Source organism: Phodopus roborovskii, unplaced genomic scaffold (genome assembly GCF_943737965.1).
Source record: "Phodopus roborovskii unplaced genomic scaffold, PHOROB, whole genome shotgun sequence".
NCBI lineage: Eukaryota > Metazoa > Chordata > Mammalia > Rodentia > Cricetidae > Phodopus > Phodopus roborovskii.
Genome location: NW_026126416.1, coordinates 26,555,830 through 26,579,246, shown reverse-complemented (window position 1 = coordinate 26,579,246; position 23,417 = coordinate 26,555,830). Strand labels below are relative to the sequence as shown.

Sequence of the window (23,417 nt, the reverse complement as noted above, 5' to 3'; positions counted from 1 at the left end):
AACATGCAGGCTGTGAAGAATAGGTGTGATTTTCATCAACAATTAGATGGAGAAGAAACTTGGAAAGTGAGAATATACAGGTTAAAGGAATTCAGAAGAGTCATCCAATTAAAATGTATGAGTCCTGGGCTGGCATGATAGCTGAGAAGGTAAAGGTGCTTTCCACCAAGACGTGATGGTAGTACAGAGCCAACTCTTTTATGTTTACATGGGTGCCACAGTCTGTGTCCATACACAAACACACATGCATGAATATATACACACAAAACAAATAAATAAATGTAAAAAAAGGGGGGCTAGGTCTTATTTGGGTCCTGATTTTCAAGGAAACTATGATGTAACTGATAATTTGAATACAAATTGGACATAAAATATTAAGTTTGTGATTATACATACATATATGTGTGTATGTTACAAAGGAACATATCTGTCTATCCATCTGTTTATCTATCTAAACCATCCTCATCTTGTATAATTGCACTTGGTTTTGAAACATTTATGCCTGAGGCATTGTTGTGGAATTTACTTCAAAAATAATCTTTACTTACGGGCAGGAAGTAGATAAAGTTGGCTGTGACTCAGCTGTGGAAGTGAGGTAATAAGAACTGGGTTTGCCTACTCTTTTGTATGTTTGTATGTCTTTACCTTTTTCCATACTAGGAATTTAGAATAAAGCTAATGTCGGCAACAAAGAGGATTCGGTTTTTAATCACAGATATTAAGAATTAGAGAAAAATCTACTCTCACTCATTTCTGATGCCACCAAATTCTGTTATAGAGAGGTCGGTCAGTGGACACTTTTTAGGAAGGACCACAGTTTGGGAGTGGAATAGGTGGAGTAGATGCTATATGGTTTGAGAATTTTCACATCTTACTTATCATGTCTATTCTTGCACTAATTTTGATGTCTCTTTAAGGCTTTAATTACATGGTAGTTTCTCTTTATTTTAAATTTTTTTATTTATATGGATGTTTTACCTGCATGCATGTCCATGTACTCCATGTGTGCCTGGTGCCATGGAAGCCAGAAAAGGGTGTCAGATTCCCCTAGAACTGGAGGTGCAGGTAGTTGTGAGCAACCATGTGGGTGTGGGGAGTTGAACCTGGGTCCTCTAGAAGAGCACTGAGCCATGTCTCTAGTCCCAAATGCTAGTTTTTTGATATTGAAAATAAAACTTTATTGAAAATAAAACTAAACAAACCAAAAACAGCTTTCTGACTGTCCTTTGCCAACTCTTGCTCCACTTAGAGATAAGAATGTGTGTGTGTGTACACACGTGTGTGTATGTACAATTTTTGTCATGCTTTTTGAAATAACAGACTTTTTTTAAGTTCCAAGAATTGTATGTCATAATTAGGGTTTCTATTGCTGGGATGAAATACCATGACCAAAAGTAACTTGGGGAGAAAAGAGTTTATTTTACTCACACTTCTGTATAACAGTTCATCATCAAAAGTAGTTAGGGCAGGAACCAGGAGGCAGAGGCTAATGACAGACACATGGAAGAGTGCTCCTTACTAGTTTGCTCCTTTTCATTATAGATCTTCATAAGAGTGATGGCTAATAACCCTATGATACAGTCAATACTAGGCTATCTTGAAATCTCCTCAACCGACAAAGTAGTCCAAACCTCCTCAATTATCCTTAGGTAGATTCTTAAGACAAGGGCAGAAACCAGCAACATTGTTTGCCAGAATGTCACAGTTGCTAATATTGTTTTCATCTGAAACCTCTTCAGCTGGGCATCCACAGTCCACATTGCTCTCAGCATCGCTGTCTTCCAAGTTCCTAAGTAGGATGGTCCATTAAGCCCCACTTAGTGCATTCAGCAGCTTTCCTAGTCCAAAGTCCCACAGTCTTCCACATTTCTAAAAACAAAACAAACAAACAAAAAATGACCAGCATGACCCGGCCTGTCACAGCAATAGCTCATTCCCTGGTACCGCTTTCTGTCTTACTTACTTTTTTATGGCCATGACAAAACACCATGACCAAGGCAGTTTGTAAATGGAAGAATTTAATTTGGGGCTCAGTTCCACAGGGTAGTAGAGTCCCCGTCATAGCAGGGATCATGGCAGCAGGCAAGGCAGTCATGGCACTGGGTAAGGAGCTGAGACTTCACATCTAATCCACAAGCAACTGGGAACAGCATGGGCTTTTGAAAATCAAAGTCCACCCTAGAGACACCTTCTCCAAAAAGGCCATGCCTTATAACCCTTCCAAGCATTTGTACCAACTGGGAACCAAATATTCAAGTATATGAGCCCTTGGTGGCTGTTCTCATTCAAACTATCACAGGATAAGAAGTCCCTATTCCTACATCTTTACATATACCTTAGAATGCTTTTTATACTCTTTTTGTTTGTTTGTTTTAAGATAGTCTCATGGATTCCAAGCTGCCTCAGGCTTACTTTGTAGCTAAGGATGACCTTGGCTTCCACCCTGATTGCTGGTCCACCAGCGTGCACCTCTGTGCCCAATTTACATACAATTGTTGTTTTTAAAGTTTTCTGAAGTATCTGAGAGCAAGTCTAACTACATTTAGTTTCTTTGAAAAAAAGATCTTTCTGTCCTAAGAAAATATTGGTTAATTAGTGTTCTGGCATTGATGTTAAGCAGTGGGTCCATCTGTGTTTTAGTCTTAGCCTTCCAAGAGACCATTCTTTTAAAAGTGCCTCACCTCAGGATGCACCTTTCTGAGCCCTCACCAGTTCTAAACGAGCTTACATAATTCCGCCCTATTATACCGCTGAGCTCTAGTTCAAGGTTATTGGAATTCTGCCTGGAAATTAGTAACTTCATGGTACTGTGTTATATCTTACTAGTCTAAAAAAAAGGACCATGACCTGTTGTCAGGAAGTAACTTCAGGAATGTTTAGCAAATTTACTAATTTTATTGCCATTACCTTCTTTGTGGATGCATTTAGAGAATATATACAAAGACGAGTAAGAGCTGGGCAGTGGTGGCACACACCGTTGATCCCAGCACTCAGAAGGCAAAGACTGGTGAATCTCTGTGAGTTTGAGTGAGACTAGTCTGATCTACAGAGTGAGTTCCAGGATAACCAGACCTACACAGAGAAACCCTGTCTTGAAAAACAAAAAACAAAAGAAAAGATGAGTAAGATTCCCATTACCTTCAGATTGTTCAGTCAAATGGTAGCTAGGCTCAATTAAACAGATATGTAGAGTCTAACTCTTATAGTGTTAGAAAATTAGAATGTTTTCTCCTTTGTTGAACCAACTATAATGACATTCTTTGTTAGTAAATCTTATAGTTCATGGGACTGGAGTGATTGCTCACAGGTTAAGAGCACTTGTTACTCTTCCAGAAGACCTGAATTTAATTCCCAGCATCCTTGTGGCAGCTTATAGCCATCTGTAACTCCCAACACCTTCTGGCTTCCATAGACACCAGGCATACACATGGTACATAGACGTACAAGAAAACACAACACCCATACATATACAATAAAATAAAAATGATTTTTTAAATATTTCTAATCTATATGACACTATTATTAAGCTCAGTGTAGCAAAGTAAAAATGTTATTTTCTAACATGATCATAAAGTATTTAAAAAATTTCCTAGGAAAGTGTTTAATATTTATTTGAATAGTTTCTTGTGTTTTCTAGCATTGTGCATCTTAGGTTATTAGTATTTATCTCAGCTATGTCCATGATTGTTTCCATATTTCATGAGGTTTTTGCCTCTTTGGCAAGACCTTGGCTTGTAAAATTGAGAAACTGGTATAATCTAGGTATAGTATTGTTGAGTTTTGTAGTATTGGTTGTATCTGCTATAGAGGAAGAAATACACAATAAGATGACAAGTTTTAGAATGTCATCCTGGTTTCTCATTGAATATGTATACTTCAAATTGACATTTAACTATTTCTAAAAGAAGAGAAAATTGCTACAAGACAAGGAAATGTTCATACCTACTTTACATGGCTCCAGATCATTTTCATTTTTGTTGTTTGTGTAGTAATGTGCTTTCTCTTCAAAACCACTAACTGTGCCTGAACTTGTTATTGCTTAGCAATTTTTTCCATTCTGTTATTTATTTATTTATGTTATTTTGGTTTTTTAAGATAGGGCGTCTCTGTAGCTTTGAAGACTGTCCTGGAACTAGCTTTGTAGTCCAGGCTGGCCTTGAACTCACAGCAGTCCACCTGCCTCTGCGTCCCAAGTGCTGGGATTAAAGGCGTGTGCCTCCACTACTGGGCTTCTGATTTATATTTGTATTATTTATTTATTTATTTATTTGCAGACTTTCTGCTCTTTTTTTTTTTTTTTTTTTTTTTTTTTTACTTTACCTTTTACATTACAATCCTAGTTCCCCTTCCCTCCTCTTTTCCTCGCCCGCCTCCCATATCTCTTCAGAGAGGGTAAGCTTCCCCTAGGAAGTCTATTAAGTCTGTCCCCATCATCTAGTTGAGGCAGGACCAAGGCACCTTTCCACCCCCACATCCCTATGTCTAGGCTGAGCAAAGTATCTCTCCATAAAGAATGAGCTCCACGAAGTCAGTTTGTGCATTAGAGTTAGATCTTGAACCCACGGCCAGCTGCACCATTGTCACCTCTGTTAGGGAGTCTAGTTTGGTCTTATTCAGGTTCCCCATTTGTCAGACCTGAGTCAGGGATCTCTCACTAGCTCGGATTACCTGTTCCTGTGGGTTTCCCCATCATGATCTTGACTCCTCTGTTCATATTATCACTCCTCCCTCACTTCAGTTGTACTCCAGGAGCTTGGCCCAATGCTTAGTTGCAGATTTCTGCATCTGATCCCATCTGTTTCTGGAAGAGGGTTTCAGTTTCTCTGGGGTTGTGGATTGTAGGCTGAGTATCTTTTGCTTTATGTCTGGTATGTACTTATAAGTGAGCACATACTATATTTGTCTTTCTGGGTATGGATTACCTCACTCAGGATGGTTTTGGTTTTTTGTTTGTTTGTTTTCTAGTTCTGTCCATTTGCCTGCAAATTTTAGGATGTCATTGTTTGTTAACACTGAGTAGTACTCCATTGTTTAAATTTACCACATTTTTCTTTATCCATTCATTGGTTGAGGGGCATCTAGATTGTTTCCAAGATGAATGTTGCTATGAACATAGTTGAGCAAATGTCCTTGTGGTGTGCTACCTTTGGGTGTATGCCAAAGGTGTAATGCAGGGTCTGAACCTCATAGAAGAGAAAGTGAGAAATATACTTGAATGCATAGGCACAGGAGACAACTTCCTAAATAGAACAACAGTAGCACAGACACTGAGAGCAACAATTAATAAATGGGACCTCCTGAAATTGAGAAGCTTCTGTAAAGCAAAGAACACAGTCAACAAGGCAAAATAACTTCCCACAGAATGGGAAAGGATCACTAACCCCACGTCTGACAGAGGGCTGATCTCCAAAATATATAGAAAGAACTCAAGAAACTAGACATCAAACTACCAAATAATCCAATTAAAAAATGGAGTAAAGATCTAAACAGAGAATTCTCAACAGAATAATCTATTTTTTAATTTTTAAAGTACATAAAAATTACCAGCTGAGAAGCATTAGTTTTTGTTTTAGCCTATTGTGGGCAAAGTGCTAGGGCTGCAGAAACACTGCATTTAAAAAAATTGTTGTTTTTTAATTTTTAAAATTATCTTCTTCAGGTTTGGGCAGTGGTGACACATGCCTTCATTCACAGCACTCAGGAGGCAGGGGTAGGCGGATCTCTGAGTTAGAGGCCAGCCTGGTCTACAGAGTGAGTTCCAGTACAGGTTTCAAAGCCACACAAAGAAACCCTGTCTCAGAAAAAAAAAAAAAAAAATCTGGAAAAAGTATCTACTTAACTGCTACTATAGTCAAAAACATGAATGATTTATTTTTAATAAAGGGTGGAATTTAGAACTTTCTTCCTAAGGAATCTAATTATTCTTCAGGAAAAGACTAGAATTTGAATATTTTTATAACAACAATCCAGTTGCTATTGTCTGTACTAATCTGGACATGTGAAATATTTTTTGTTGTGAGCCTGGTCTTTAATGGTTAAGCCATCTCCCCAACTCAAGGATATGTGAAATTTTAATATTGTAACTTAAAGCAGAAATATTTTGTTGTAAATAAAATTATAAGAGGACATGCACAATCAAATAAGAATCTGGTTTGTAAACTAGGACTAGATTAGGGCAGTATTGATTGGTTGACCTCTGTGTATCTCCTCATTGTCTAAATTAGTCACTTTGGTAAAGAAGGAAGTTTATCGTGGAATAATAAGGATTAGGAAAAACAGGCAGAATAGATGCTTATTTAGGGAGAAATAACTTACAACAGAGACAGATGAAAGCCAGCAGGTTCCCCTACCTCAGACCTAGTTCCCCCAGATCATATCCACACCTATCCCCACCCCCCAATGGGTGTGGTCAGTGCAGCAGGTAGGGACAGAGTGAGTATCTCACTGCAACTCCCCTTTTAGTCTAAAGAAAAGATTTAGGCCTGATACAAAACTATATACAAAACCAGTGAATAACAAGTATACTCTAAGAAAAGGAAAATCAAGAACGTACAAGCTTAAGACCTACATATCTAGTCCTAGGCATAACAGAGTTTCCAATAGAGTTGTTCTAAGCTGGAAAGCTTAAGTCTAGTACCTAACATTTTTAACTGGGAAGAGAGAATAATAATTGTGAAAGTTTAGTCTTTAATCTCATCAAAGACCTGAAAAGGAAGATAGCAATATGAGGGTAGGCAGGAAGTACAGATGGGCCGCTTCCAAGTGGTGCAGCAAGGACAGAAACAGCAGGCTACCTGGACAGTCACCTAAAATCTCACAGCAACGTTTGGGCGACCAGTTTTAGCCAAGGTCTAGAGTATCTGACAGACCACTACAGAAGTAGGAAGATATAAAGGCTATCTTACCCTGACTTGGCAAGGTTTAGCCGTCTTCTGTGTTTGTCTTCAGTAAGCACATTAGGACAGCATGTCCTAAGTCAGTGGTCAAGGTGGAGGCAGTTCTTTGCCCAAGAGGCCATTAGCTGAGGCAAGGAGCAACAACGGTGCCCAGCATATTTTTGGAAATGCATGGTGCTGTCAGGAATAATAGTGTCTCATGCCAACAAAGTACTGATATTAAAGCATTTAAATGCCATGCTATGCAGGTCTATGATGTTTGAAGATTAAGCATCTATGCCTGACTAATCTCATAGGTATAAGAAACATGGATGAAGATAATCTGTAATACTAAGGTGCCTAGCTTTAAAACTGGTAGAAACTTGCCTGAGTAAAGTAGGAACAAATACTTAAGCAATATAAATATATATTATAAATATATATACATATATACATATATATACATATATAAATATATATACATATATATCAGAGGTAGAATAGAAATGTCTTAACCAGAGGTAGAATTGTATAATGTAGCATGATAAAAATATCCTAAAATTGTATTGATATATAAAATGTCTTGAACTAAGTAAAAGTATACATATATAGAATATGGTAAAGATATTGTGCATAAAACATTATAAACAAAGATTTTACATGACATGACAAAATAAAATATACAAATCATCCAGGAAGAGAATATAAACTTAATTTTACATAGGTTACTACATACAAGAATCTGTAACAATGTAAGCTGTATATAACTAATAATTACTAAGATGATTCACAAAAAGATAAGCTAATCTACCTATATCCCATCTAAACCATACCTTTCCCAACTATACCCTATACCTGTCTGAAAGAGATATCTGAGTTTAAGCATCACCTTCCATACCCAGCCCTAAATAACTAAAACTAACCCTTTGAAGATGAATATTATCCCTAAAAGCCAAGAGTAGGGAAAGGGGGCATCTATCTTAAGTTCCATGGAATCCTGTAGGAAGAAAATTTTAGTTAACAAAATTTCTCGATAAGACTGGCTGTAGCATTTGTAGCTAGTTTTTGCATGGCTGGAAATGTTTGACTGAAGTTCTGTCTGAAACTTTGTCTAGAGTGTAATAAGAAGGTGCACCATTTCAGCTAGCTAGTCAGGAGCTGTCTTGAGCATAACTGTCCCGAACCTGTTTTAGGGTGATGTTTGTAGTCCAGCTGCATCAGATTGAGTCAAGTGGAAATGAAAAAGTGGGGGCCCATCTTCTTCCAGAGACTTCAAAGATTGTTAGGAATTGTTATTATTTCTTGTGGAAAACTTAAAACAACAATATCAACGTAAAAATTTTAACCTTTAAGGTATGTATCTTGGGAAAGGCAACAATAAGCATGAAAATGTATATGAGGAAATTAGGATTTCAGAGAGAAAACTGCGTGTAGGCAAATGACAGTCCCCAGATTTTGTTTTCTTCTGCCTTACACCAGTTGGCTTCTTGGTATAAGGCAGAAACTGTGAATTTAATCTTAACAATGTGCTTGAATTTAGAAAAGGGAAGCCAAATCCAACTCCAAAGCCACCATTGGTTTATATGAATGGGGACTAAAGGAATACTAGACACTACAGAGAAATAGATTCCTGTATAGAAATAGTTCACTAGAATTAAATATTTTTACCATATATCAGATTCCTCTTCATTAAATGGTTTTTATCTCACTACAGAAGTTTATCTCGTGAAAAAACCAAATGAGTTCTTTTGATGTGAAATTTGTTTAACTTTACTGTAAAATGAATTTTTTTCACTTGTCTTCTGTAGATCCTCAGTTTTAAAGAGAGAGAAGTTTGAAAAACTATTTTGTTGGGTTAGAATGCTATAATTCTCCCGCAAATAAAATATCTCTTAAACAGGACAAGTGAATTAATGTATGATGTTCTTGATGAATCCTTACGAAGAGCCGAGTTAAATCACAATGTCACTTATGGTAGGTAAAATATGAACATATTTTCCTAATGACTAGTAGTGCTTTTCAGTGTTGGAGCTAAGTCTGTGTTACAATAGTATAATTCCAAAGAAATTTTATGCATTAATTTAAGATGGTTCTTTGGGTCAATGTAAGTCCTGAAAATAATAGTAATTTGAAGTTGTGGCTTTGTATGTGTGAGTATAGATATGCAAGTATGTATATGGGTGTAGGGTGGTCTTGGGTGTTGCTGTGAGTATAGATATGCGTGTGTGTGTGTGTGTGTGTGTAGAGTCATGTGTGTAGTCATGTGTGTTCAGGTTTATGTGGAAGTCAGAGAGCTATCTTGGGTATTGCTCCTTAAGAGCTGTCGTCCATCTTACTTTCTGAGACAGGTTCTTTCTCTAGGACCTGGGGCTTGCTGATTAGGCGAGGCTGGCTGGCCACTGTGTTCCAGGCTTTATTCTGTCTCTGCCTCCTTAGCACTGGGATTGCTAGCATGTGCCATTGTGTTTGGCTTTGTTGGTTTTGGGGGAGCTAACAGAGGTCCTTATGTTTGTTCCTCATGTTGTTTGACAAGCATTTTACCAACTGAGCTACCTTTTCAGCTGTGAAATGTGCTGTCTTCTAAATATGTACTTCAATTCCTTATTATAATTGTCTTTGTTGAAAATACCAAAACGTCTAATTTTGAAGATAATTCATTAAGTGACATATTTTGTAAAAAGTTTCTGTTTAAAAGTTTTTAAACCATTTTTAAATATTTATTAAATTTCTTTGATCTGTTAGGGATAGATAAAAGTAAAAAGCTAATCTAAATCTGTTAGGGATAGATAAAAGTAAAAATCTAAAGAACTATAAATTTTATTTGAGCAAAATCTAGCCCAAAATACCAAAGATAAGCCGGGTGCTGATGGCACACGCCTTTAATTCAAGAGGCAGAGGCAGAAGGACCTCTGGGTAAGTTTGAGACCAGCCTGGTCTACAAGAGCTAGTTCCAGGTCAGCCTCCAAAGCTTCACAGAGAAACTCTGTCTGGAAAAACAAAGATCAAAACAAAAACTATACCAAAGATAAAATTAGTGTCATCAATGTTAGACCATGATAATTTTTAGTTTAAAACTTACATTTGGTATTTGGATTGTTACTGAAAAGTAAACAAAGTATAAAGCTTTATTATTATTAAGGTGTCTTTGTATTTATGATCTATATGTTTAGGTTTACATGAGAATCAGGGCACAACTTTCTCTCCATCTACTTTTCTGTGTGTTCCAGTAATCAAACTCAGGATTTTGTGGCAAGTGTCTTTATCCACTAGCCATCTATGTCTCTGGTCCTGATGTATTTTTAAGCTTAGAAACCTGCAGGAGCACTTTTTATCTTAACCACAGCAGGGAGGGGATAGCATAAAGGCTGTTCTTTCAGTTATAAGCATATATTCAGATTTTTGTAGTATTGGAGAGCTCTAGGTGGGAAAATAATTGTTAAAATCTGTCAAATAGGAGAGGATGTAGCTCAGTTGATAGAGTGCCTGAAGTGCACAGAGTTCTGGGCTAGGGTGCAGGCCACTGCCTATAATCCCAGCTGTGGGAGGGGAAAACAGGAGGACCTTCACGGTTCAAGGTCAGCCTGGGATGTATGAGACCCTGTGCCATCCCCACACTCTAAAAAGAAAATTCATCGTATTGGTTTTCAACTTAATTATGCCTAAGTACAGATTTTGCCAAGGTACTATACTAGTATCCCAGTAATCTCATGAGCATCTGTACAAATGTTTAGAGTTTACATGGGTGAAGACAAGATTTTTTGTTTGTAAAACAAATTTGTTGCCAGGAGAGTTCTGAATGACAAGAGAAAAAAAAATATCAGTTATAATAGAATATCATAATTTTAAATCTTACTTAGGATTATTGTAATAGTTCGAGGTTCAGCAAGGTGTTTTGTTTTTTTCAAATAGTGCCCATGATATTACATATCTTAGGTTTTTCAAGTCACATAGATTTCTCTTTTTTTATTTTAAGACAAAAATCTCATAGAGCCTGTGTTGGCCTCAAATCCCCATATAGCTGAAGGTGACCTTGAACTCCAGACACTCCTGCTTCTGCCTTCTCAGTGCTAGGATTATAAATGTGTTAACATGCCAGGTTTCTCATAGGTTTTTATTGCATATTCTCCTTTAAAAAAAAATACCTTAATTCCTTCTTACTGTCCGTGTGCACACGCCCACAAAAATGCTTACATCCTATATCTTGCCTGTGGAAGTCAGAGGACAGCTTAGAGTTAGTTCTCTTCTCCCACCATGGGGTCCTAGGAATCAGATTCATTTCACCCCCTTCCTCTCCCTTTTTGTTTTAAACCTTTTATAAAATATAAAAATAAATTTTAGTTCATAGGCTTACAAAAGTAGGATAAATTTGGGTTGTGATTTGCCCATTTTAATATGTCACTGAATATACAGTCAGTGTCTTTCGGTTCATTTACTCTATAGTATTTATGTTAAAAATCAGCTCCCTTCTTGAATAGTAATTCAGATTCTGATTATTTTCCTCAGTTATGGAAGGTGTTATAGGAAATCTTTTCCTGCAGAATATTTTGGCATCATTTGGTGTGTGACATCTAGTGTGAAGTACTGCTGGTTGTATGTTAAACATCTTGTAAGCATGCATGATGGAAACGTGTGGTTGCTACAGCCTGAGCATGGGGATGGAGTGGTTCTGTTGGCACCTGATGTATTTACTTTGTAATTGTTTTATATCTGCTGATTCTGTGCTGTACTATGTCTCACTTTTTTCTTTTTGTTTTCTTTATTTATTTTTGTTTTGAGATGGAGTCTTGCTGTGTCTTCCTGGTTGGCCTGGAACTCACTATGTAGTTCATGCTGGCCCTGAGCTTTAGCATTCCTCCTGTCTCTGCCTCCTGGATGCTGGAATTACAGGCATGCATTACCACATTTTTGCTTTATGTCTCCTTTCAGATGCTGTGATTTCATAGGCCTTATAAGACTTAATGGTGTCCTAATAACGCTCCCTCCCTCTCTTTGAATGTATGTGTGTGTGGTATATTCATACATGTGTATATTTGTGTGTGTGCGCACCTGTGTGTATACTTTCTGTGTGCAAATGTGGAGGTCAGAGGTTGACTTCCTGTGTCTTCCTCTGTCACTTTTCACCTTTTTTTTTTTTTTTAATTTAAGACTTACTTTAAATTATGCGTGCTTGCGTATACGTGTGGGTTTGTGCATGTGAGTGCATGTTCCTTCAGAGGCCAGAAGACAGCATCAGATTCTACTGGAACTCAGATTCGCCCAGTGTGGGTGCTGGGAACTGAACTCTGGTCCTCTGCAAGGCAGCAAGTGTTCGGAACCTCTGCATCTTCCCAGCCCCCTTCTTTACCTTTGTTTTTGAGACTAGGTCTCTTTACTGACCCTGAAGCTTACCTCTTAGCTGGAATGCTGGTCGGTGGACCTCCTGCTGTCTCCACACTCTTCCCTTGGGTGCTGGAGTTACAGCTCTACACTACCATGCTCAGCTTTTATGTGGGTACTGGGGCTCTGAACCCAGCAAGACCCTCACCCACTGAGCCACCAGCTCAGCCCCAGTGACCCTTTACATGGCAAAATACATCAACTCGTGTTCTTTACATTAATTTGTATTCTCTTTAATTATTGTAGTTATTCTTTTGACTGTATCAGAAAATTAAATTTGAATGTTTTCAAGATATACAGTAGCCTGTCCTATATACTGGAGATTACTTTTTAAGAAGTAGCCTGCAGAGTCTTAAAAAGTGACCCCCTACCTTTGAAATAAATGGCTGTGCATACTAAGAAAGTTATTGTATATGTGTTAGAAACTACTTGAAAGTAAAGTATTCAGGGAGTGTTAGAAAATCTGTTTTTGCAGAAATAATGAGTGTACTTTTTAATTTATATGTTAGATTGTAGACTTCTTAAGGGCATGGATTTTTATCTTTTTTCACTGTTGTATCCATAGTGTTAATACCACTTCTGGCACATATAGGTGTTCAGTATATACTTGTATGAATGAATACAGAATCCTTTTTACTAGTAATGAAATTTTCTTTAAGTTGTACTGTGTTAACTTAATCCAAATAATTGTATAAGCATGAAAATAAAGATTATTTCTCTAGAAATTTTTTATGAATAAGATTTTAGACTGAAACATATCCTCTGTTAGTTTTATTTCAAGTTCTATATAAAATTGTTCTTCTGTTATACTTAAATACATCTGTCATTTTGTATTTTCTTTCTTTAGCTATTCTGTTTGAATGTGTACACACAATCTATTCTATTTATCCTAAATCAGAATTACTTGAGAAGGCTGTCAAGTGCATTGGAAAATTTGTTCTGTCACCCAAAATAAACCTCAAATATTTAGGTAAGGTAATTGGTTCTTATGATGGAAATTGGAGAGAGAACTTTTGAGATTTGCTGGGTACGTATTTCAGGTCGTTGAACTATAATGTGATCTTTATTTCTAGGACTGAAGGCTCTTACCTATGTTATCCAGCAGGATCCTTCTCTGGCTCTTCAACACCAGATAACCATAATTGAATGCCTAGACCACCCTGATCCCATTATTAAAAGAGAGGTAAATTAGGGCTGAAGAGAGAATGATTCAGCAGTTAAAAGAGTGCTTGCAGCTCTTCTAGAGGAACTGAGCTCAGTTTCCAATACCCTCCAACGGCAGAGGGATCTGATGCCCTCTCCTGGCTTCTAGGCACCTACACACATGTGGCATACATTCACACAGGCACAGATACAGAGCCACACAAGTAACAATTAAATCTCTTTTTTTCAAAAGAGAGAGGTAAAATATTTTGAATAGTGTGTATAAAGTGGTAAGTTTTTATAACTTTTTAAAAATATTCTTAAGAGAGGTTCAAATGATGGCCAGTGTGTATGCATATGTGAGTATTTTAACTCATATTTTGTTCTTCCTAGTTTTAAAATCTCATTTTTATTCTTTGACAGTCTGGTGTGTATAATGCATGTTAGTCATTTTCATCTCCTGTTACTCTCTCTTACCCCCTCCCTTCAGCTAAAACTTTTCTCATCATATCTGTGTGTGTGATTTTAATCGGAGTTGCTCACATGAGCGTGGGTACTTCATCACTGAAGAAAGCTGATACCCCTTCTCCAGCCACTATTAACTGGAAAGCTGTTGATTTTCTACAAAGTATACCAACCTGGGATTTTTGTCTTTTAAGACATGGTCTTGCTGTGTAACACAGGCTAGACTCAAACTAGTGATATCCCTGTCTCAGTCACCCAAATACTAGGATTATAGATATGTCACCATAACCAGACCACAGGAATGTTCTTAACTTATGAACTGGAAAACTTGGGTCTAGTTATATATATGAAGTTAATTGATTTATTATTTTCTTATGTAAGTATGATGACAAAGGGAGCTGAATTCTAGTCCTGGGTTCTTGTATTGATATATAATAAACATACTCCAATTATATATAGTACATAATGTATGATGGTTATTGAGTGAACTCAATGTTAAATAGGAAAACTGATAGAATTCTATAGAACTATAAGATAATAATTTGAACTTCATGGAAGAGAAGTTGTGCTTATGTATCTAAAATTGTTCTGACTTCTTCCTTCTATTAAATTGATTCAGTGTCTCTTTGGGTATCTATCCACATAAAGAGTTCTGTTCATTCTCTTGGAGAGAAATCATATCTTCATTTAAAGTGGTTTATAGGGCCTATTTAAGAAAAGTAAGAAGTTTATTTCAGATTTAAAACATAATGATTTTTCCCCCCAAGAAAGGGTTTCTTTGCATAATGCCCTTGGCTGTCCTGGAACTTGCTTTGTAGACCAGACTGACCTGGAATTTACAGAGGCCTGCTTCTGCCTCCTGAGTGTACCACCAAGCCCAGCTATTATAATGTTTTTCATTTGTAGAACTAGGGTTTCACTATGTAGTCCTGGCTGTTGTGGAACTCACTCTATAGACCAGATTGGCCTCAAAGTCACAAAGATCTGCATGCCTCTGCCTCTTAAGTGTTGGGATTAAAGGCATTTGCCACCACCGCCCAGTTTATAATGAGGGTTTTTAAAAAAGAATGTAGATCTGGAGGGATGGCTCAGTGGTTAAGAGCATTTGCTGCTCTGACAGAGGACCCACATTTAGTTTCCAGAACCTACATGGCAGATCACAATATCTGTAACTCTAGTTTCAGAGCATCCAATGCCCTTTTCTGGCTCTGCAGGTGCCACTCACAAATAGAATACACAGACATACATGCAGGCAAAATACATACACATAAAACAAAAACAAATGAACCCCACTTCTTGAAAAAAAGAATACTAAATTCCTTAATAACCAAAGTAGTGAGATAAAAAATGGAGCTTGATTGAACACTGTATTATGCCTGACAGTTGTAGTTTTTAAAAGATTATGAGGGACTGGATAGATGACTCATGGATTAAGAGCACTGACTGCTCTTCCAGAGGACCTGGGTTCACTTCCTGGCACCCATATGGCAGCTCACTAATGTTTGTAACTCCAGGATCTACCACTCTCACACATACGTATACATGCAGGCAAAACACCAATGCACATAAAAATGGAAAATAAGTAAATAAAAGATTGTGTGTTTTGAATTCTAAAAGGTGTTTTAAATAGAAATTATTTGTATATATGTGTTTACATATAGACATGTATTTCATATTTTTAAACAGCTTAAAAGTTAGAAAGACTCCAAGGGCAGTAAAAAAATAATTATAGAGCCCATCTGCTTTATCAGACATACAGCATGCATTTTTATGTTATTAATAGAGTTAGTTGGATACAGTTCAACTAGTTTCCTTATCACTGTTAGCTTTTTGCATTGCTTCTCCATTTCTTTTTTTCTTTTTTTTTTTTTTTTTTTTTCCTTTTAGGTTTCTTTTTAATAAAACAAACTTGTGCCACAGCTCCAGTATATGATCCACATTATCAGTCTTTCCATAAGGGAACAGCTCCTTACTATGCTCTCTTGGGTCACAGTGTAGATCCTGAGGGCCCTTCTCAAATGCAGAAGCTCAGATCTGTCTCCCCACCTCATGGCACTGTCCTCCCTCAGTTTCTTCATTTTCCCCTTAATGTCACTTATATCTAGTAGTCCCCTTCTCCCTCCCCACTGTAGTTCAAGTTTACACTTTTTTCTTTTTTTAAAATTTTGGTGTTGGAGAATAGGACCTAGCACCTCTCATATTCTAGGCAATTAAGTGCTCCACTGCTGAGCTACAACCCCAGAAAAACTGTTGTTTCTTTATCACCTCTTAGCTAACTGTCCTGAAAGTTTCTGCAAAAACAGAACCATTAGCTTATTCTAAACACATTTGTTAGATTTGTTGGTGTTATGTATAGTTTTCTAATACTGTTTTTATTTCTCTTACTAGACTCTGGAACTTCTTTACAGAATTACAAATGCACAGAATGTAATAGTTATTGTACAGAAAATGCTTGAATATTTGCACCAGAGCAAAGAAGAGTATATCATCATCAATTTAGTTGGCAAAATAGCTGAATTGGCTGAGAAATATCCTTTGCTTTAACGGTGACTCACACATACTTTTATATACTGACTTAAATGGTGTTACAAATGTGGTCACTTGTGAATTGAGTTCAGGGACATAGCAATTACTTGAATTCGTGATTCTTAAGCCTCAGAAATTTATATAGACTTTTTGGGAGTTGGCCCCTTTTTAGGTATCTGTTGGAACTTGGGACTTGGTTAGATGTACTCTGGCATAGGCAGTGCTATAGCTTTGACCTAGCGATGAGCAGTTTTAGAACTGATGACAGAGACATTCGAAAGAGGTTAAATCTGCTTAGGTGGACACACCACAGCATTAGCCTCTTTGGAATATGTAGGAATCTTCCATTAATTGCTTGTTGTAGATAGCTGGCTCATGTCTTCAATTTATTCATGTTTGTTTATTGACTGCCTGCTACGTGTGTATAAACCTAGTGCTTGGTAAAGTCATGTAAACACAATTTATTCACTTACTGAGTGACTATAGAACCGGGCAGTAGAGCACTGTTGATAGAAGTTAGAGAAAAGCTGCCACACTGGCATGGATTGGATGGAGTTCCTTTTGAAAGGTTGCTTCAGTGAGTGTCATGAGGAAGAAAGTGACTTGTTCTTAACACTGAACACATATGCTCCTGACAATGTGTGGTTTATTCAGACAATGAATGCTGTGTTTTCTGTGGGAGGAGATGTGATGCACCCTGATATTCTCAATAACTTCCTGAGACTGCTAGAAGAAGGTTGGTAAAGAATTTTAAATTATGTTTTATTACCATCATTGGGAATTGAGGGAAGCTAAAGAGGTGTTTCAATTTCTTTATAGGTTTTGATGATGAAACAGAAGACAAACAATTAAGAGTCTATGCAGTTCAATCTTATCTTACTTTACTAGATACGGAAAATACTTTCTATCCCCAGAGATTTCTTCAAGTTATGAGTTGGGTGAGCAAAGCATATTACATACAAATTATTATAAATAATGTATTTCTTCCAGAAATCATTCAGTTCTTCTTAGTTGTTCATTTTTTCCCCAATCTTTACCTTTTTGTTGTTGTTGTTGTTGTTTTGTTTTGTTTTGAGACAGGGTTTCTCTGTAGCTTTGGAGCCTGTCCTGGAACTCACTCTGTAGACAACGGTGGCCTCAAACTCAACAGAGATCTGCCTGCCTCTGCTTCCCAAGTGCTGGGACTAAAGGCGTGAGCCACCACTGCCCAGCCCACTGTTTGCTTTTATATAGAAACTATTTACTTATTCTTTCTTTGTACCATCTCACTAGTCTGGTCTTTGGTCAGAGTGTTTTGGGTTTTTGTTGTTGTTGTTTGTTTTGTTTTGTTTTTTTGTTTTAGACAGTCTTATGTATCTCAGACTGAACTCAAACTTTCTGTATAGCCTTGGAAAGCCTTGAACTTCCAATTCTTTGGTCTCTGCTTCCTAGGATTGTGGGCATGTACCACCATGCTTGGACTGTGTATCAAACCCCAGCCTTTGTGTATGGTTGGGAAGCACTAATTGAGCTACATTCCCAGACCCTCGCTGTATGTTTTACATATAACTGATGCCAGTGGCATTTGGGTGTAGCTAATGGGGATAATAGGAAATAATCAGTCTTCTCACAAACAGAAGTCCATTAAAAATTCATTTTTGAGATGGAACTCAGCTTACCTGCTCTTCTGGAGCTTCCTGTCTTTTATTTATTAAAACCTCTTTTAAAATTAACTTATTTTGTTGTTTGTTTATTTTTAAGAGGGGCAGGATCTCACTGTGCAGCCCAGGCTGGCTTTGATTCATGACTCTCAGTGTTCATCCCTCCAGTTGGTCAGACTGCAGTGCCATATCCAGTATCTTTGTTTATTTTTTAAGTTGGTTCCTCACTATGTTGCTTAGATTCTCTTCTTTTGGACATTTTTAGAAACAAATTATCACTGTAGCCCTGGCTGAGCTGAGACTCACTATCTAGCGCTAGCTAGCTGGCCTGGAACTCATGGCAATCCTACTGTCTCAGCCTTCCAGGTGCTAGGTTTATAGGCACTGGCCATGATGCCCTCACTACTCATTCTTTTCTGTGTCCTTGCTGTTCCCTGTTAGCCCATCTGTTTTTCTTTTTTCTTTTTTTGCTATTATACTAAAGACATTTACTGTGTAGTAAAAGTCATTTAGGAAAGACTTTATATTCCTTGAGTTATATTTATAAGATGATAATTTTATCATTTATGAAATGATTGATTGTTAGACCAGTCATGTCACTTGAGTAAGTTAGATGTGAAAAAAAAAGTATATGTAGTATGACCAGTATACTTTCTTCTTGTTGTTTTGGTTTCTTTTGTTTGTTTGTTTGTTTGTTGTTTTGAGACAGGGTTTCTCTGTGTAGCACTACCTGTCTTCGAACTCTTTGTAGACCAGGCTGGCCTTGAATTCAGAGATCTTCCTGCCTCTGCCTCCTTAATGCTGGGGTAAAATGCGGGCACCACCATACCTAGCACATGATCAGTGTTCTTGATGTCAGTGTTGTGGACTTCCTTTGTCAGTGTCAGATGATGTTTTCCAGATATATTTTCTGAATCCTCTCCACAGTCAATAAATTACAGTGTCTATTGATCAAAACCAGAAAGCTGTGCTTTATGAGAGACCTTAAGAAATACTAGAAATCTGTACTTTGTAAAATCTTACTCTTACTAACATGTGAGACTTGTTTAAATTTCTTACTGGAAAATAAACTAACTTCTAACTGGAAGTTCAGAAGAATGCTAACCTACAAAGGTTTTTTTTTTTTTTTTTTTTTTTTTTTTAACTTTATGTATTGTTACTAATGAGTACCAGGTCTTTTATACTGAGGATAATATAGTTCTTGATAGAATCTAATAAACAGTGTTTCTTTAATAATGTTCGTCATAAAAATATATTTAATACAAATAGAAGTTCATTCTAGCAGTAGGGCTGAATATGGAGCTCTCTGACTTGGTATTTACATATACACCATTGTGTTTTACTCCAGGTGTTAGGAGAGTATTCCTATCTCTTAGATAAAGAAAGTCCAGCAGAAGTTATAGCCAGGCTCTACAAGTTACTTATGAGTGACTCCATTTCTTCAGAAACAAAAGCCTGGTTAATTGCTGCAGTGACCAAGCTGACACCCCAAGCACGTTCTTCTCATGTAGTTGAGAAATTAATTCAAGAATTCACTGTGTCTTTGAATACTTGTCTGAGACAACATGCATTTGAATTGAAACATCTGCATGAAGATGTAGAGCTTACGAAGAGCTTGCTCCAAGGTGCCCAGACCTGTGAAGACACAGTGGTAAGAACCAATCCTGTGCTCCATTCTGTCCAAATTGTGTTGTCTGAACAGAGTAATTGTATGGTATATAAGGAAATACCATTTCTGTAGCATGTATAATGAATTCTGTAGTCTTTCTCACATTGGTAGAGAGAGAATTGGAGAGGTCCCATTTAGCACTGGTTCTAAATAGGAGCAGGAGAGTGTCTCATTAATAGCTTCTTGAGATTTGGGAAAGCTGTATAGAGAAGAGATGGAGTCCTTGAATATAAATATAATAGGCTCTTTAGTCTTGTGTGGGCTTAATTTAGAAGTTAGGGTTCTGGAAGGTCACACTCACACATTTCCACCAAGTCAGTGATTTCCAGTGCCCTTATCTCTTGAATTTAAACAGTGAAATGTACATCCAATAGAAGGAAGGAGTTTTACTGTGGGATCATAGAGCTAAGAGAATTTTAAGAGGAAAAATGCAGACAGAGCTCCTGTGGAACAAAATCAGGGCCTAGGGAATGGGAGTGGGCTGCCACTGGGGTCATTGCCTTAGGGATAGTAAGACCTTAGTGGCTTGAGACATGGGGTTCAGTTTCTGGTCACCCTCACACATAGCCTCCATGCAGTTGTAAAAGGAGAAGAAAAAAGGCAAATCAGGAATACAGTATAGCTTCTTTGACATTTTGTGACGACACATCTTAGAGAATACACTCTGATCCTCTGGCTCTTAAAATATTACCTCTTCTTTCCCAATGTTTCCTGAGCCTGAGGTGCAGGAATGCTGTGATTCAAGGTGTGTGCCACCACTGTTGTCTGGGAACATATCTTTCCCTTCCTCCCTTCCTCCCTTCCTTCCTTTCTTCATTTTTTTGTTTGTTTGGGTTTTTTTGTTTGGTTGGTTGGTTTGGGGTTTTTTTGTTTGTTTGTTTGTTTGTTTTTTGTTTTGGTTTGGTTTTTTGAGCCCTGGCTGACCTAGAACTCACTCTGTAGACCAGGCTGGCCTCAAACTCACAGAGATCTGCCTGCCTCTGCCTCCCAAGTGCTGGAATTAAAGGAATGCACCACCATGCCCAGTGGGAACATTTTCTTAATTGAGGTTCCCTACTCTCAGATGACATTAGCTTGTGTCAAGCTGACAAAACTATCTGGCACAAGGTCAAATACAACTTGGGTCCTCTGGATCCTGTGTTCAAAACACAAGGTATCTTTGGCAATAGCTACTTACTGTCTACCTTTCAGAAGCACCAAGGGCAATAGCAATAGCCTGTATGTTTTAGAGTCTCTTGGACAACCCTGACCAACAACTCAAAAGAAGACTTCTCATATTTTGTGTGGCTCTTAGGGGAACCTTGTCAGTCCAGATCTCTCTCTCTCTCTCTCTCTCTCTCTCTCTCTCTCTCTCTCTCTCTCTCTCTCTCTCTCTCTCTGTGTGTGTGTGTGTGTGTGTGTGTGTGTGTGTATACATAGACTTGTTTTAGTTCTCTGTCTAATATAGACAAAGCAGATTGGAGCAGAACATAGGATGTGCAGGTTGGACTGTGCCTAGAAGTTGAATGTAGCTTGAATGAGCTGAGGTCAGGTGGCCACAGGGTACTGGGTTTGTGTGCAGGATATGAGTCCTGGTCTAAGCCTGGAACTTGGAGGTAGATGAGGGAACTGGGACAGGGAAGGGAGGAGCAGGTAGACTCGCCTGGCTAGCCACAGGAAAGGGTTGTACAAGATGACAGGATGGGCTGTTTGGATATGGGTGGGGAGGGTCGTCGGTTGTGAAGTCTAGAGGTTGGTAGTGGCACAGGAGGGGTGGCCAAACTAGATTGGGCACTGAGTGTGAGACTTATCCTAGATCTGGGGGGGTTATGGAGGATACAGTCAGGCTGACTAGACCCTGGAGAAGGATCTCTCCTAAAAAGTTTTTAAGATACATGTGCCAAAGTTATATGAATGTACAGTCTAGTCTTCCAAGTACATGTTTTTGTGTTTATTTGTTTGTTTGTTTGTTTTAAATCCTGATTTTTGCTTAACTTTGATGCAGGTGGATGCTTCTTTATCTTTTCTGGATGGTTTTGTGGCTGAAGGGCTCAGTCAGGGAGCAGCACCTTACAAGCCCCATCACCAGCGCCAGGAGGAACAGCTTTCTCAGGGAAAAGGTATATTTTCATCCCTTTATCATGAAATGGATTAGAGGGGCCTGATGTTGGTTTGGTTTTGGGTTTTGTTGTTATTGAGACAGACTGTGCACACTGTGTGATACAGGCTGGTGGAGACCTTGAGGTCCTTTAGCCTCGAGTTTCCAGATACTGGGTTAAAGGTGTATCCCAACATACCTGGCTCAGGGCTTAACTTTTAGAAACATGATACTATAGTCATTAAAGGAAGTAATTATAGATGTTTATACTTTCTGTGGCTTTTCATTAAGTCTGCATTTTATCCTGACTAGGGTTTCAGACACTCAGGGGAAAGGTTAGTCTCAAAGTATTTCCAGAGCCATAGGCTCCATTTGCATGTGTGCCTGAAAGACAACTACTACTCTAGAGTTTTAAAAGAACCTGTGATATGCTAGTCACTGTGCTGCAGCTTTGGCTGGCCTGGAACTCATAGTGCCCCACCTGTTTCTGCCTCCAGAGTGCTGGGATTAAAGGCATGTGCCACAACCCCTGGAGAGGGACCACACTGAGTAGTGTGAGCAAATCTCATTTTCACTGTGAATGGTCTAGTGTATTAGATTGTTTCTCTAGCTCAGTATCTGATTAATGATGTCACAAGGAGCTCACAAAGGCAAGAACTTTATACTTTGAGAAGCATAGCCTGTGAGGTGGGTCTTTTACTGTGACCTTGATGAAGAGGAGACCACCGGGTCATTTGCATGATACCTGGGAATTACTTCTATGAAACAGGGGGAGAGTGTGTACGGTTGGTTAAGATTTCAGAGTGTCAACACTACTGAAAAATTCCAGACTGAAAGATCTTGGCCTGCCTGCCTGCCTGCCTTCCTTCCTTCCTTCCTTCCTTCCTTCCTTCCTTCCTTCCTTCCTTCCTTCCTCCCTTCCTCCCTTCCTCCCTCCCTCCCTCCTTCCCTTCCTTTCTCTTTCTTTTTCTTCCTTTCATTTGTTAGTCATGGTTTTGTTGAGTGCATATTTTCTGTTTATCCATGGCCATTTTGTTATGAATGCAGTGAGGCTTACTATTATCTTTTGCAGAAGTATTTGCTCTTTTAAAGTTCTTGATTAAAATATTTTATTAAATGTATTTAAAGTAATTTTAATTAATTAAAGCAGTACACAAAGCCGTGCAGTGGTGGCCTTTGATCCCAATGCCTTTGATCCCAGCAGAGGCAGGCAGATCTCTGCGAGTTCGAGGCCAGCCTGGTCTACAAAGCTACACAGATAAACCCTATCTCAAAAAATCAAAACAAACAAACAATTTGTGTTTGCTGATTCTCCTACCACCCTCCCACCCCTTTTACCCCTGTAGCTTTCTTTTGGTTTTATGTGTTCTGTTGTGGGCCTCCTTCCTCTGTACTTTTCCCTCTGATAGCCCTCTGACTAGTTGCATAGCCTAGACTCACACATCCACATGTATGCATACATAACACTAAAGACTCCCTAGGAGAGACCATGCACAATTTGTCTGTCTGGGTCTGGGTCACCTTTCATACTTTACAAAGCTATCCATTTTCCTGCAAATATCCTAATTTCATTTGTTTTATAGCTAGTGAAAATCCATTGTGTATATGCACTACATTTAACATTATCAGTTGGTCTATTGACGGAC

At 38.1% G+C, this 23,417-nt stretch overlaps 1 protein-coding gene across 1 annotated transcript in view; it reads left to right on the top strand.

Annotated features, from left to right (window-relative positions):
• Positions 1 to 23,417, top strand: part of Ap4e1 (adaptor related protein complex 4 subunit epsilon 1) — a 66,921-nt gene that overhangs the window by 28,397 nt on the left and 15,107 nt on the right. The window contains exons 8-15 of the mRNA XM_051183463.1: positions 8,776 to 8,849; positions 13,099 to 13,221; positions 13,325 to 13,434; positions 16,248 to 16,387; positions 17,009 to 17,121; positions 17,205 to 17,323; positions 19,374 to 19,676; positions 21,679 to 21,793. Coding sequence (XP_051039420.1) covers positions 8,776 to 8,849; positions 13,099 to 13,221; positions 13,325 to 13,434; positions 16,248 to 16,387; positions 17,009 to 17,121; positions 17,205 to 17,323; positions 19,374 to 19,676; positions 21,679 to 21,793 — 1,097 coding nt within the window. The remainder of the gene's footprint in view (positions 1 to 8,775; positions 8,850 to 13,098; positions 13,222 to 13,324; positions 13,435 to 16,247; positions 16,388 to 17,008; positions 17,122 to 17,204; positions 17,324 to 19,373; positions 19,677 to 21,678; positions 21,794 to 23,417) is intronic.